Source organism: Lontra canadensis, unplaced genomic scaffold (assembly GCF_010015895.1).
Source record: "Lontra canadensis isolate GAN:19392208 unplaced genomic scaffold, GSC_riverotter_1.0 scaffold124, whole genome shotgun sequence".
In the NCBI taxonomy this organism is placed as follows: domain Eukaryota; kingdom Metazoa; phylum Chordata; class Mammalia; order Carnivora; family Mustelidae; genus Lontra; species Lontra canadensis.
Window position 1 is genome coordinate 361,969 of NW_022631118.1, and position 16,414 is coordinate 378,382.

A 16,414-nucleotide genomic window follows, 5' to 3' on the forward strand; every position below is an offset into this window, starting at 1 on the left:
TAATCTGCTCTGGCTGCCACAACAAAATACCATATGCTGCTGCCTTAAAGAAAATAAATTTATTTTCTTACAGTTCTGGAGGCTAGAAGTTCGATATCAAGATGCCACTATGATCGGTTTGTGGTGAGGACTCTCTTCTTGGCTTGCAGATGGCTGCCTACTCACAGTGTCCTCTCTTGGCAGGTGGGAGAGAACAAGCTATATATGTCTCTTCTTTCAAGGGCACTAACTTCCTCATCAGGGCCCCACCTTCATGGTCACAACTAAACCTAAATAACTCCCAAATACTCCCAAATACACTAGGGATTAGGGCTTATGAATTCTGGGAGGGACACAGTTCAGTCCACAGCATTCTGCTCCTTGCCCCCTGAAAATCCATGCCTTCTCCTGTGCAAAATGCATTCATTCCATACCACCAGTCCCAAAAGTCTTTAATTCATTCCAGCACTGACTCTAAAGTCTATAAAGCCCAAAATATCACCTAAATCAGATATAACTGAAACATGAAGTATGATTCATTCTGAGGCAAAATTTCTCCCCAGATTCATTCTCTTGACTATCAGTGTTATTCCCTTCACAGTATAAAAAAATCTCCTAAGCAATGCTGTAAATCAAGAATTCCCAAACCCGGCTACTTATCTGAATCACCCGGGAGAGATTATTGTTGGTTTTAATTTAGTTTCCCAGGCCCTATCCCCAGTCATATGGATTCAATGCATTTGGGCCAGTAAATTGCATCCATAATATGTGATTCTGATTGAACAACAATTTTTTTTAATTAGCATTTTTTTTGCTACTACATTTAACTATATAAAGTTGTCATTTTTCAGTAAATCAAAAAAAAGAACAAATACTGGCAATTACATGTGGTTTAATGTAACACTGTACACTTACTATGTGCTCTGTTTTAAGCATGTTTTATGTATTAACTCTTTTGATCCTTACAACAACCCTGAGGCTGGTACTAACTACTATCAGTCCTATTTTACAATAAGTAAAATGCAGTTCAGCGTTCACCCAATTCAACCAAGATCACAAAGGAAATAGGTGGCAAAGGCCAGTACCAGAGCTCATGCTCTTAACCTATTAATTATTTAAAACATATACAATTTGTTTATAAAACACATTTATTATATATACCTATATAATACAAATAAATATTATTTCACTAACAGGATCACATGTACCAGAGTATGCATAATGAGACTACTGCTTTCTCTTCTGCATAATCTTGTATGTGTTTTGTTTCACATAAAGAGAACCAGACACAGGCCCAAAGTAGATCAAGCTCTTGGGTTACTTTCAGTCTACTAGTTTACTACCAAATATGTACTGGTGAACTGCAGACCAGCATGATGCATTCTCTAGTGAACAACTATGATATTCCAATCAAAGTTAGAGCTGTTGAAGAGCTCTGGACTACGTATTCCTCAGTGGCTTTATTTAAATCACCTGTGAAGTCTATTTTTCCTCCCAAAATCCAACTATGAGCTCTAACTCTATGGACAGGGTGGAGGAGAGTAGAATAAAACAGTGATGTAATGGGTAACTTCAGGGGCGCCTGGGTGGCTCAGTTGGTTAAGCATCAGACTCTTGATTTTGGCTCAGGTCATGACTGCAGAATCATGGGATCAAGCCCCACGTCAGGCTCCAAGCTCACAGGGAGTCAGATGAGATTCTTTCCCTCTCCCTCTGCCCCTCCCCAGCTCACATCCTCTCTCTCTCTAATAAATAAATCTTAAAAAAAATAAAAAGTCGGGGGGGTAGCTTCACAGAAACACCCAAGCCTTGGGGAAGGAAGCATTTCTAATCTCAAACAGGATACAGCCAGCTGCTAGCTTTCAAATATCAAAAGAGCCTAACATCCTAACAGTAAAAAGCAAATTTCTAAAAGTTAAACCAATTATTTTGTGTGTGTGATCTTAAAGCTTGTATGAGAAAATGAACCACTTCAAATATTGTTCTCCAGTGTCGAGTTAAAATAAGAAAATCTAGTTCCCGGTTTGAAAGGAATAGGTCCTGGAAAGCTGAGAAAGCTGGTGTCTGCCTCCAGTTCTAGGGTTAAATGACCAGCTAGCTGCTAAGAAAGAACCATCCCTCCTGACAAGCAGCAGTCCAGCATTCCCATACATGCAGTTCTGCATAACTGTATGTCCCATCCGTATATGCAGCTATCACTCTTCTCCCATCTTGCTCACAGTGCTGCCTCATAAGAATATAAAAGAAGAAAAACACAGTATTTGGGTCACCAATTCTAGTCGATCCAGAACAACAGCAGAACATGATTGCCCTACCTAGTTCCTATTAAGTTCTGTGGGCTTTTGTGTCATTAAAACTATACCACAGACCACAGAGCAACCTCTGGTCTTGCAGGAACTGTAACAAATGTGTTTAGTAGCAAAGGCCTATCAAATCATGAGAGGTACAATATGAAAAATAAGTGCTCATAAAATAATTACTGAAAGTACCCTCCACTGACTTCCTCTTAAATAAAAAATGACATCAGTCACAACTGTAAGTGACAAAGAAATAATGAAAAAAAAAAAGAATGGAAGTACAGCCTAATTTTTTCAGCTAAATAGAGTTCACAGAATTCATAAAAAGTAGTCTTTCATCTACAGAAGGGACACCCATCTCTGTCCATGAGAAAGTAACAGGGTCCAGAATTACGATCCTTCCATACACAACTAAAACACTGGAGGGATATATGAAACACAACTATTTTCAGACTTCGGACAAAGGCAGAAATGAGAAAGTTCTATCACAGCCCAACCTTTGTCTGGAGGCATTTTCATGACCACAGTATATGGAGAAGAGCCAAGCAGCCCATCAGTCTTGCTAGGTGAAGCAGCAAAGATCAGAATGCAGGGCAATCCAGGTAGCTAGAATTTCTAGGGCAGAGTACCAGAGAGAAAGAGGCTGTCCCACACATACACAGTCAAATGATCTTTGACAAGGGCACCAAGGGTACACAGTGGGTAAAGGGCAGTCTCTTCAACAAATGCTGGTGGAAAAACTATATTTCCACCAGGCAAAAGAATGAAGATTTGAAACTATAAAGCTCTTAGAAGAAAACAAAGGGAAAAAGCCTCATAACATCATCCTTGGGAATGATTTCCTAGATATGATAACAAAGGCCCTGGCAAAAAAAAAAAAAAAAGTGGAAATAGTGGGACTTCATCAAATTAAAAAGCTTCTGCAAATAAAATTAACAAGTCAGGAAATGAGAGATGTTGGTGAAGATGCAGAGAAAGGGGAACCCTCCTACACTGTTGGTGGGAACGCAAGCTGGTGCAGCCACTCTGAAAAACAGCATGGAGGTTCCTCAAAAAGTTGAAAATAGAGCTACCCTACGACCCAGCAATCACACTACTGGGTATTTACCCTAAACATACAAATGTAGTGATCTGAAGGGGCATGTGCACCCGAATGTTTATAGCAGCAACGTCCGCAATAGCCAAACTATGGAAAGAACCTAGATGTCTATCAACAGATTAATGGATAAAGAAAACACACACACACACACACACACACACACACACACACACACACACTGGAATACTATGCAGCCATCAAAAGAAATGAAATCTTGCCATTTGCAATGACATGGATGGAACTAGAGAGTATCATGCTTAGTGAAATAAGTCAATCGGAGAAAGACAACTGTCATATGATCTCCCTGATATGAGGAAGTGGAGATGCAACATGGTGGGGGTTAAGGGGGTAGGAGAAGAATAAATGAAACAAGATGGGATTGGGAGACAAACCATAAGTGACTCTTAATCTCACAAAACAAACTGAGGGTTGTTGGGGGGAGGGGGGAGTCAGGAAAGGGGGGTGTGGTTATGGACATTGGGGAGGGTATGTGCTATGGTGAGTGCTGTGAAGTGTGTAAACATGGCGATTCACAGACCTGTACCCCTGGGGATAAAAATACATTATATGTTTATTTTAAAAAATTAATTAATTAATTAATTTTTTAAAAAAAAAGAAACAATGGCTAAAATCTTTCTAAATATGAACCCAAAGCTCAGGAACCCCAAACAAAACAAATACAAAGTAAACCAAACTAAAGCATATTACAAATTTCTGAAAACCAGTGATAAAAAAGAAAATATGAAAAGCAGCCATGGGGCGCATGGGTGGCTCAGTGGGTTAAGCCTCTGCCTTTGGCTCAGGTCATGATCTTGGGGTCCTGGGATCGAGTCCCGCATCGGGCTCTCTGCTCGGCAGGGAGCCTGCTTCCCCCTCTCTCTCTGCCTGCCTCTCTGCCTACTTGTGATCTCTCTCTGTCAAATAAATAAATAAAATCTTTAAAAAAAAAAATGAAAGAAAAGAAAAGCAGCCAGGGAAAAAAGGTACATTATACACAGAAAGCTATAAATAAAAAGATCGCACCTGGTTTCATCTGAAACCAATAAAGTCAGAATGACATTCTGAAAGGGAAAAAACATTAACCCTGAATTTATACCCATTGAAAACATCTTTCAAAAAAAAAAATATCTTTCAAAGGGCAATGAAGTAACTTTTTCAGACAAACAAAAGCTGAGAATTCTTTAGCAGCCTATTATACTACAAGAAAAGTAGCAGAGAGTATAAAAATGATACCAGAAGTTAACTTTGATATGTACAAAGAAGAATATGAGAAATGATAAATATGTGGGTTAAACCAAAAAAACATTTTTAATTTGTTTAAAAGATAATGGGTGTCTAAAGCAAATATAGAAACAATGTATTTTAGTGTCTATAATACATGTACACATAAAATGAATTACAGTAAGATGACAGGAAGAGGGCAGAAGTACACATCTGTAACACAGTTCTCAGGTAGCATGATACTGTTTGAAAGGAAGTTGTATTAAGTTAAAGAGGCATTTTTTTTTAATTTATTTTATTTAACAGACAGAGATCACAAGGGAGAGAGGCAGAGAGGCAGGCAGAGAGAGAGGGGGAGAAGCAGGCTCCCTGCCCACATGGGGCTGGATCCCAGGACCCTGGGATCATGACCTGAGCTGAAGGCAGAGGCTCAACCCACTGAGCCACCCAGGTGTCCCTAAAGAGGCATATTTTAAACTATCACTAAAATAATGAAACAGAGAAGGAAAGCTAGTAAGGCAACTGTGGAAAATTAACTTAAAAAATGTTCAACTATTTCTTAAAAAGGCAGAAAGAGAGCAAAGAATAGATGGACAAATAAAACACAAAATGGGAGTATATGTAAATCCAGCCTTATCAATAATTACTTTAACTTTCTGCAATAATGGAAATGTATCTGTACATTTTAACACACAAGCCACTAGCCACATGTGGCTATCCTGTGCCAATAAACTCAACCACTAAGATTAAACAGGTAAATTTAATGAAAGGAATAAAAGGTTGTTTTAGCAAACAAAAAGCAATTCTGTAACATTATGAAGGAAGAAATCTGCATCTCCATAGATGCAGAAAACATACTTGACAAAATTCAACACACATTTATGATTTAAAAAAAAAACAAACATCTCAGCTAATTAAGAAAGGAACTGCTTCAACTTGATAAATTTATGAAAATGTATCATGAATATAACACTCTAACACAATATTTAAAAGACTAAATGATTTCCCCATAAATTAGGACTAAGAAAAGGATGTCCGCTCACATCACTTCTACTTAAAATTGTACTAGAAGTCCTAGCCTCTGTAAAACAAGAAAAAAATATGAGGCATGGAGATTGTGAAGTAAGAAATAAAGGTATTTTTATTCACAGATAACATGATTGTATATGTAAAAATTCTGAAGGAATCAACAAAAAAAGATTCTGGAATTAAAAAGTGAATTTACCCAAGATCACAAGATAAAAAATCAATTAAAAAATTGTATTTCTATGTTCATAGCCTGTGCAATGAAAGCTAAACCATCCTGTGGAGAGAAATTAAAACTACAAAATGGAGGAATATGCCAAGTTCATATATTGAAGACTCAACATTGTTAAGAAATCATTTCTACCCAGATTGATCTCTAAATTCAGACAATCCCAATGTACATACCAGCAGGTTTTTTTGTAGAAACTGACAATATGATTCTAAAATTTATATGAAAATACATATAAAATGCAAAGATCCTAAAAGGTCCAAATAATTTTGATAAAGAAAAACAAAATGGGAGGTCTTAAAATGTCTAACATCAAGATGCAGTACAAAGCTACAATAATTAAGACAGCAAGGTATTGCAATGCACAGGGATAAACACAGAGAACAAGAGAACAGAAAAGAGTCCAGAAACAGATACACACATTATTGCCTGAGGCTATATTGACTAAGAAGAGCAGTATTCTATCATGGGATTGAAATGTACTATATCTTAACTATACGGGTTACATGGTATATACCTTTGTCAAAATTCACTGATGCTTGTATACTTTTCTGTGCATTTTAAATGGATGTGTTTTATTATATGTAAATTACATCTAAATAAAAATTATTTTAATAAACATTTCAAAACAATCCCCTAAACTTATCTTTACTAATGTGAATCTAACCTAGAAAGGAACTAACAATTATTTAAGGGCCTGCATCATGCCAGACACTGGGTTCTGCACATTTAATTTTCACAATCATCTTCTAAAGTAGAAATTACTCATCAAATTTTTACATTTTAAGAAATGTTAACATTTGCAAATTCAACCAGCTGTAAGCTGGGGACTCAAGAGTCAAGCCTAAGTACACCCCTAATGCCCATGTTGCTACCACCACCACCCTCTTAGGTCTTTGCTATAGAAACTTCTTACCAAAGCTACTACCATACACCAAAATAATTTTTTAAGCCTACCTTGATTTTTTTTTTGTTTAATCTTTTAAGACAGATGAAAATAGCTCGTAAACAATGACAATGACAGGCTCACCACTACATGTTAAATACCTTAAGCTACACAATTTAAAAAGAAAAAAAAAAAAAACATGATAGACTTGGAAAGCTAAGTACAAGCAAAGTTCAATTTAAGAGTCTTTCCAGCTTCACACAGCAAGGTAAGTGATAAATTGCCTGTAATACTCTTTACTGGTAGATTTACCACTGGGATTTTTAAACTTCAAATGTTTAATTAAACTTTGAATTATATATTCATGTTAAGGTCTATATGATTGAACTACCTAAGTGTTAACCTGTTGCAACACAAAAATTCTGAAATTTAACATCTAAAAGTACTAGGCAAATAAATAACCACATATAGTGACCAAGATCTTTATTGCCATAATGTTACAAGAGGCATAAAAACATCCAAGAGGGAACCCAAGAAAAGAATATGGGAGAAGATGTGATCTGAGAAGAACAAGAAAGGAAGAGATCTGCACATGGCCTGAGGACAGCTGACATCAGGAACACTCCCTGTCCTATGGACTTCCTTAATTCATAAGTCTTAACTGGGAACCACAGGAGATGATAGATCCAGGAAAACACACTTTTGCCATCTTTGCTTGTAATAGCAAGAAATAGAGCCACCAGACCTCTGCTGGCAATATTACTCCATCTTCCATCTCTGGTTCTTCACTTCCATCTCTGGTCCCAGAAACACCCCTTGGTGAAATGAGTGTGATGACTAAAAGGGAAATTGATGCTATCCTCCTACCACCATCTTCAAAACCAAAAGACAATCTTCATAATGTACAGATACTCCTCTTTCATATGCTGGAGTGGATGTTCCTCACAGATCAAAAAACCGTACTGGGAAAGCTCATGTTTGAAAGTTACCTGAAGGGTGTCACTAGAGAGAAATGTAACCAGACATGCTGACTGCTTTCATTGTTGACACTGGACTAAATCTTGGGAGCTTGAATGATGGACATGTTATATTACACACAAGCTCAGGACGGTGTCATTGCAAGGCTTCATTTCAGTGTTGCTATAAGTCTCAAGTGCAGAGATTTATAATTTCCACTTATCACAGGGTAAATTTGAAATTGATTCATAAAAAATTATCTTTTTCCAGATTTCCAAGGACACAGGAATTTGTGAATAGTATTTTCACGTCTTAAACTCTTTTTTCCCTTCCTAATTCTACTCCCCAACATTATCTGTCAATGGAGTTTTGTGCATATCTGTTTGGGGTGTACGGATAAACAAACAGATATGCAAGTATTCTTATGGGCCCATACATTAGCTACAAATTTTCTATGCAGTGAACATTCTTATATAAAAATTATTTTTAATTTCTCCACCTAATTTGTTGAGGTAGTCCCAGTAGTTCCACTTCATTGGAATTAAGGATATCCAAAATTTATATTTTGAGTCAAAAGCAGAGGTTTCCCCAAAATTGTATAGATTGTCATCAATCTTGTCCCTTATTATTTGTCTATGAAACTTTCTCTAAAACAGTACAAACATTAAATGTCAGTGTTTTAATCTTTGACAATATGACATTACAAAGATTGCTTTTCTTTTTTTATTGCTCAGTTCAAACATCTTCATATATCCTTAAACCTTTCTACTCATTTGTTATTTCACTTTCTTCCGCAGTGTTGTTTTTTTTTTTCATATCCCTTGGAATATTAGTGTCTTTGTTCCTGGTTTCTAAGAGATCATTTATGACTGAGGATGTCAACCATTTGCCATACAATGCAAATGAAATACCATGTTTTCTAACCAACATTTTACAATGATGTTTTACTTTCTGGTTGTACAGAAGCTGCATATTGAAATACAGTAATTTTCTGCTTTAAAAAAATATATACCCAAGAGTAAGGCAACAGAAAATATCATCTGAAAACTTTGAGATAGAAGAGCTAAAGGTGAGAAATAAATACATGTACTCATCTGGGGTGTTAAATTAACACTACCTTATGTAAAAATCACATTTTTACTAACTCAGAATGACAAAGCATACTTACAGTTATGTGAACACTGAGGAATCATCATTGCAATGTTGAAATATTCAAAGCAAATTCCACACCGCAGCAAATCATCTATTGTCTAAAATGCAAAGATACATATATATCTATCAGAAAAATACCAAAACTGGAATGCCTGCCACAGAACTCTTTCTCCACACTCTAAAAAAAAAAAAAAAAAAAAATTTTTAAGAATATTCTTTTATTAGGGCTCCTGGGTGGCTCAGTGGGTTAAAGCCTCTGCCTACAGCTCAGGTCGTGATCCCAGTGTTCTGGGATCAAGCCCCACGTCGGGCTCTCTGCTTCCCCCTCCCTTCTCTCCCTGCCGGTCTCTCTGCCTACTTGTGATCTCTGTCAAATAAATAAATAAAATCTTTAAAAAAAAAAAAAAAGAATATTCTTTTGTCAAACACAAACTCAAAATTAAGTCCACAAAAACTGCAAGAAATCTTGACAAATCAAGAAAAATCTTCCCCATATAACTTAAACATTCAAATGTCAAGTTACCAAAAAAGCTTTCAACAGATAAAGTTGACACTGTACAGATTCCTGCTCCATACTGTCAACCCTTTACAAAATGGCCACTGCCCTCCTGTTCCATTTCTCATGTGTTTCCAGCCCTTACTCCAAGCTTCTTCTTCAGACCCCATTCCCTGGCCCACACTCACTGTTGGGGGAAAGGTACCAATAACCATTCACCACACAGGTTAAGAACAAAATCAAAGAATACTAAAGCCAAACATGAGAAAGTATCTAGTTAAAACCTTTACTTCACAAATGAAGAAGCACACACAAACATGGGGTATGAGTCAAGCCAGGACTAAAACTTCCTGTCTCCCTGCGGGCAGTCAGTCCAGTGCTCTCTGCACAGTACCACATGTTAGTTACTACAGGGTAGAGCCAACTGAGGAGGCCCTGGAAAGAGCTGCAGCCAGCAGCGGCAGAAGGTAGTAAAGACATGGTCAATCTGGAAAGTCAGACATATGTGTGTCAGCCTGGAATGCAATCCAAATAGGAAAGACAGGATCTATTCTCACAATGCAAAATCTTCTAAATCATTTAAAATAAGATATTATTCTATCCAATAAGAATACTGAGCAGTTTTTAAGAGGAAAAAAAAAAAAGGAGGAGGAGGAACTCACTCCTGTACCAACATGGAAAGAGTGCCAAAACGAGTGCAAAAGTGAAGTCAGGTAGGGACGGCGGGGTGGCTCAGTCCGTTAAGTGTCTGCCTTTGGCTCAGGTCATGCTCCCAGGGTCCTGGAATCAAGCCCCTCGTTGGGCTCTCTGCACAGCAGGCAGCCTGCTTCTCCCTCTCCCTCTGTCCCTCTACCCCAAACATGTGCATGCGCTCTCTGTCTAATAAATGAATAAAATCTTTAAAATGAAATATTTTAAAAAAGAGGTAAGGTATGCTACCATTTGTTAAAAAAAGAGGATGGAATAAAAACATATTATATTTTTACCTTGTATATATATAAAGAAATTCTGAAAAGATACACAGTAGAGTAATAAATAATAGTAACAGGAGTCAGAAAACTGGATAAGGGTCAGATTGTGAGGGAGACTTTTACTTTTTGTTTCGTATTTTTTTAACCATGAGTGTATTACCTAAATTTTAAAAATACAAACAAAAAAAGACTAATGTCACCAACAGTCTATATGATGAAATATTATGTAGCCATTAAAAAAACACACATACACACTTTGGAGTGGGTGGCTCAGTTGGTTAAGCAACTGCCTTCAGCTCAGGTTCCCCAGGTCCTCGGATCAAGTCCCTTATGGGGCTCCCTGCTAGCAGGGAGTCTGCTTCTCTCTCCCCCTCTGCCTGCCATTCCCCCTGCTTGGGTGCTCTCTCTCTCTCTGTCAAACAAATAAATAAAATCTTAAAAAAAAAAAAACACACACACACACACACTTTCAAAGAATAACTAATGCCATGGGAAAGTGTTGTTTTAATGGAAACTTTAAAAAAATCAGAGAACAAATCTACAACAATGCATTACAATAGAACTATACAGTTTAATCTGCCTAACAATCTTATGAAGTCTATAGCATCAATATCCCAGTTTTACAGATGAAGACTATCATGCTATAAGTGGATGAATTAAACCCAAGAAGTCAATTCCAAAGTGATCCCAAATTTTAAATGCATATACACATCATACACGCACATTAAACAGAGAAAACATTAAAATATGGTTGCCTCCAGATGACAGGGTGATGGGGAACTTTCATTTTCTCCTTTATCTTACTTTGAATTTTAATTTTTTCTACTATATACACAGTACCACATGTTAGTTAGATATATATACACATAGTTAGTTAGATATATATTATAGTTATATATATATACATATATATAGATATATATATTATAGTTAGTTAGATATAGATACACATATCCATTTATTATCTGTCAAAACCAAAAATTCCTGCTACTATGAAACCAGGGAAATAAACATGAAAATGCCAAAATCTTCCATTATTTTAGATGGTAAGCCACCACTGATACAAAAAGCTAGAGGACTGTGTGGAGTATCAATTAAGAGCAGAGGTGGGGCGGGAAGTCAGAGTCCTGGCATCTCTATTGTGCTTTTTTTCTATATAACCATTCTCTCTGGAGGAGAGGTGCTGACACATACTGAGCAAGATTTGTGGAAGGTGACAGTGCATCAGATGAGCTGTAACATTCTTTTTTTTTTTTTCAGTGCAGCCAAATATGATGTCTTTTTTTTTTTTTTTAAGATTTTATTTATTTACTTGACAGAGAGTGAGACAGAGCCAGAGAGCACAAGCGGAGGGAATGGCATAAGGATAGGGAAAAGCAGGATCTGCACTGAGCAGGGAGCCTGATATAGGGCTTGATCCCAGGCCCATGGGATCATGACCTGAGCCGAAGGCAGATGCTTAACCATCTGAGTCACCCAGGTGACCCAGAGCTACAACGTTCTTTTTTTTTTTTTTTTAAGATTTATTTATTTATTTGAGAGAGAGAGAGAGAGAACATGAGGAGAGGGTGGGCAGAGAGAGAGGGAGAAGCAGACTCTCCGCTGAGCAGGGAACCCAGTGTGGGACTTGATCCCAGGACCCCCGGACCATGACCTGAGCCAAAGATAAAGGCTTAACTGACTGAGCCACCCAGGTGGCCCCAGAGCTATAACATTCTTATACAAACTTCTAGTCATGCCATTTCAAGACCATAACATGCACTCCACTAAACAGAGAGCAGTCAAGTGGAGCCTCTAGGACTTCAACTTAGAAGAGGGGAAAGTGGAAAACGAAGTAGGGAATGAGTGAAAAGACTTAATAACTAGAGGAAAGGTTCTTGAGTTTTTTGGGTCACAGATCCCCTTAAACATATGAATAAAAACTAGAACTCTCTGTTCAGAAAACACACACAAACAAAAATCTTATAAATAATTCTGGATACAAAAGTCTTTCCATGGTTCTTATGTTAACAACCACGGATCTGGAACCAAGTTTCTATGCAGTATAAGAAAGAATTTCAAACACAGCTATTTCTGGGAGCAGCTAATTCCTTGTCCCTAGAAAAAGTTCAAGAAAAACTAGATGAGAAATTGACAAATACATGACAAAGGGATTAAAATACATAGATCAATGGAACAGGATAGAAAGCCCACAAATAGACCCACAGTTATACAGTCAATTTACAACAAAGTAGGCAAGAATACAGGAAGGGGAACAGAGAGTCTTTTCAACAAATGGTATTGGGAAAACTGGACAGCTACATGCAAAAGAATGAAACTAGACCACTTTCTTATACCATACACAAAATAAATTCAAAACGGATCAGAGACTTAAATATGAGTCCTAAAGCCACAAAACTACTAAAAGGAAAAATAGGCAGTAATCTCTTGGACATCACCTGAACAACATATTTATAGCTACATCTCCTCAGACAAGTGAAACAAAAGCAAACATTAACTATTGGGACTACACCAAAATAAAAGGCTTTACACAGCAAAAGAAACCACCAACAAAACAAAAAGGCAACCCAGTGAATGGGAGAGATGCATTCAATGCAAATGATATATCCAATGAGGTGTCAATATCTAAAATACAGAAAGCACTTACACAACTCAACACCAAAAAACCCCCCAAATAATCTCATTAAAAAATGGGCAGAGTACCTGAATAGACATTTTTCAAAAAAAAAAAGACATACAAATGGCCAATAGACACATGAAAAGATGCTCAAAATCACTAATCATCAGGGAAATGCAAATCAAAACCACCATGAGATATCACCTCACACCAGTCAGAATGGATAGTCCCCAAAAAAAAGAAATAACAGGTGTTGGTGAGGATATGGAGAAAAGGGAGCCCTCCTGCACTGTCAGTAGGAATGTAAATTGGTGCAACCACTATGGAAAACACTATGGAGTTTCTTTAAAAAATTAAAAACAAATATTATATGACCCAGTAATTCCACTACAAGGTATTTCCCAAAGAAAATGAAAACACTAATTTGAAAAGACATATGTACCCCTAGGTTTATTGCACCATTATTCATAACAGCCAAGATATATATACAATGTAATATTACTCAACCCTAAAAAAGAATAAGATCTTGCCATTTGTGACAACATGGATGGAACTGGGGGGTATTATGTATGCCAAGTGAAGTAAGTTTGACAGAAAGACAAATACCATACAACCGTATGGAACTGTCACTTCCAGGCGGTATCTAAAAAATAAATGAACAAACAAAAAACAGACTCTTAAATACAGAGAAATGGTGGTTGCTGAGGAGGCTGGGGGGTGGGGGGAAATGGGCAAAATAAACAGTACTAACAGGTACAAACAAAATAAAATAAAGAGCTATTAGAAAAATAGAAAAGAAAATACTGGAGGGGACTGGTTTTCACCATGATTCTAATATGGCTTCAATCAACTCCATCACTGAACACTCTCAGGTGCTGAACCCTTTTTTCAGTGCTGTGGTGAGACATCAAATCCGTAGAAGACATCGAACCTGCCTCTAAAGAACTCTGAAAGTTGTGGTAAATTATGCTTAAATCTACAAAGCAAGAAGCTTTACAAGCTACAAAGCTTTTACTTCCTTTATACAATTCAATCTTCACAATAACAAATAAAAAGGGGGGGAAGAAACAACACACGTTAAAGTGCTATTGATTATAATAATAAAGACATATTAACTGAATGCTTACTACCTTCCAGATACTTAGAACCTTCAACCAAATAGCAAATAATCTTGAAACATGCACTATGTCCCAGACATTGTGTTAAGCACCGTGAATAAGCCAGATAGAATACCTATCCACACACATCAGCTCATTTAACCAACCTTATAAACTGTTTATTTTTGTCTCCACTTTACAGTAGGCTCAGAGAGGTTAAGTAACAAACCCAAGATCGCACAGTTAAATAAGAGCCAGAGACCAGATTTAACCCAAGACCACTGGAACTCAAATCTATGTTCTCTTAAGTACCTTGATGCCAAGGCCACCACAACTCCAAACCACATCCTTCCTAGATCCTTCCCCATTGTCAGCTTTTCACCATGGGGCTATTTCAAGTACCCAGGCACTGTAGATGACACTGGTGATGGCAAGAAGAAAGGCCTTATACTTTAACCTTCCCCAAGTCCCTTCCCTTAATCCTCAAAAGTCAGTCTTATGATTGATACCACAATCCTCATATTTACCAAACTAAGGAATAGAACTAGAAAGTGATCTTGCACACAGTCAGAAAAATACATAATTACAGAGCAAGAAGAAAAACCAAGTAAATGATTCTTAGCTAGTACAGCAAAATGTGTTTGCTCTTCTTGATCAAGCACACAGGGTTCACTGCTACTGTAAATGGAACTGCCAAAAACCACCATGTTATTTAAGTTAGGTAACATAATGAAATACAATGAAATAATAGAATGAAATATAAATGCAATGAAAGGTTCTAGTGCTAAGCCTGAGCCCTGATCTCCTTGTTTAAGAGATGCACGACTGCTACGAGTTAGGACACGTCAGGGAGAAGTCAGGGCCAACCAGCACTAGGTAATCAGAAGAAATGAAAGAAAGTAAAAGAAATGGGAAAATTCTCAACCAATGTACTGCGAGAGTTTACATATGCTTGACAAGTAGCAGGCCCTCGGAAAGGGTTAGTTGTTACTGAGGTTTTCACCGTTTAGAGTGACTATTTTTCTCGAGGTCTTTTTCACCGTTGTGGCTGAACCGCTTAATACCCGGTTCCATAAGACGGCCAACCTAAGTTTACCACAAGGGACCGAGGCCTGACCCCGCCACTTCTCAGCAGGAGGAAAATGAGGCCCATCTACCACGTCGGTAAGTGGCAGAGCAGAACCGGCTACCCTGGCCCAGCTCGCAGCTCGCGTCTCCGCCTTTCTCCTTCTCACAGCGGGACTGGCCTCCTGCAGACAACCGAGTGCTCCCGACCTCCCCAGAGCACTCACCTTCATGACTGCCAGACTTGGAGGCCACCGAGGCTCGACTAAGGAGTCCATGGTCTGCCCTAAGTAGGATGAGGGGGTCCCGCACCCACTAGCCTCCGGCGCTCCACCGCTACTCGAAATTCCCCGCGCTACGGCGTTACGTCAACAGTCAGCGACGCGCCTGAGGCGTGTGCGGAGCCTGCTGGGAGTTATAGTACAAGGGCGGAGCCGGGCAAAGACTCTCCCACTGCGCACGCGCCACGTTGCCACTTCGCGTCTCAAGGCATGTAAGTGGTTTAAAAAGCCCGCACTAGGTTTTGTAGCAAACCCTTGTTAAATAAATGCCTGTTGACCGTTAAGAAAAGACAGGCAGGAGTCAAACCAAATCCAGACCTTGCCAAACCTTTCAACATCTAGGTTCATGCCTCCTCCTCACGTTGCCCTCCGTGATTGCTATAGCGATCTGTCCCTTCTCTGAGTAGTCCATATTAACCACTACAGAATAGTTTCATTTAAAAAAAAAAAATCATGAGAATTATTCCAATTTTTATAGATGCAGCAACTGAATTTCAGAGAGGGACTCATTCAAGATCATACAGCTTGTCAGTGGCAAAGTCCAGCCTTCAATCTGGGTCTTTTAACCCCAAACCATAAATGATCATCCGCGGACACTTTAAGGAGGAGTAATTGAGCAGATAAGGCCACAGGTCAGAGGTCTGAGACTCCCAGGATGCTTTACTTTGTGGGGCTCCAACAGGATGGTAGGGAGTGGCAGAGACCGTGGAGGGTGAGGGGTTGCAAAGGGTTTGTATCAACCAATCAGAAAAGAGCATGCAGTTGAACTCCTGGGGTTCCCTAGTTCCGGAAGTGGGTAATGGGGTGGGGGACACAAGCTTGGAGAGACTAAGACCAGGTCCCAGACCTGGTAGTGAACTTTCTTTCCTTTATAGTACTTGTAGGTTGAAGATGACGGAAGGCTGAGAAGGTGAGAGAAAAAGAAGAGAGAGAAAAGAAGAAAGAAAGAAAGAAAGAAAGGAAAGAAAGAAAGAAAGAAAGAAAGAAAGAAAGAGAGAGAGAGAAAGAAGGGAGGAAAGAAAGAAGGAAAGAAAGAAAGAG

The 16,414-nt window shown here is 38.3% G+C and overlaps 1 protein-coding gene across 3 annotated transcripts in view; it reads right to left on the minus strand.

The window, feature by feature from the left end:
• Positions 1-15,406, minus strand: part of RAD18 (RAD18 E3 ubiquitin protein ligase) — a 99,941-nt gene extending 84,535 nt beyond the window's left edge. For all 3 annotated transcript variants that reach the window (XM_032841510.1, XM_032841512.1, XM_032841511.1), the window contains exons 1-2: positions 15,320-15,406; positions 8,863-8,944 (exon numbers count right to left, since the gene is read on the minus strand). In XM_032841510.1, coding sequence (XP_032697401.1) covers positions 8,863-8,944; positions 15,320-15,370 — 133 coding nt within the window. In that variant the 5' untranslated portion in view covers positions 15,371-15,406. The remainder of the gene's footprint in view (positions 1-8,862; positions 8,945-15,319) is intronic.
• Between the last annotated feature and the right edge of the window lie 1,008 nt (positions 15,407-16,414).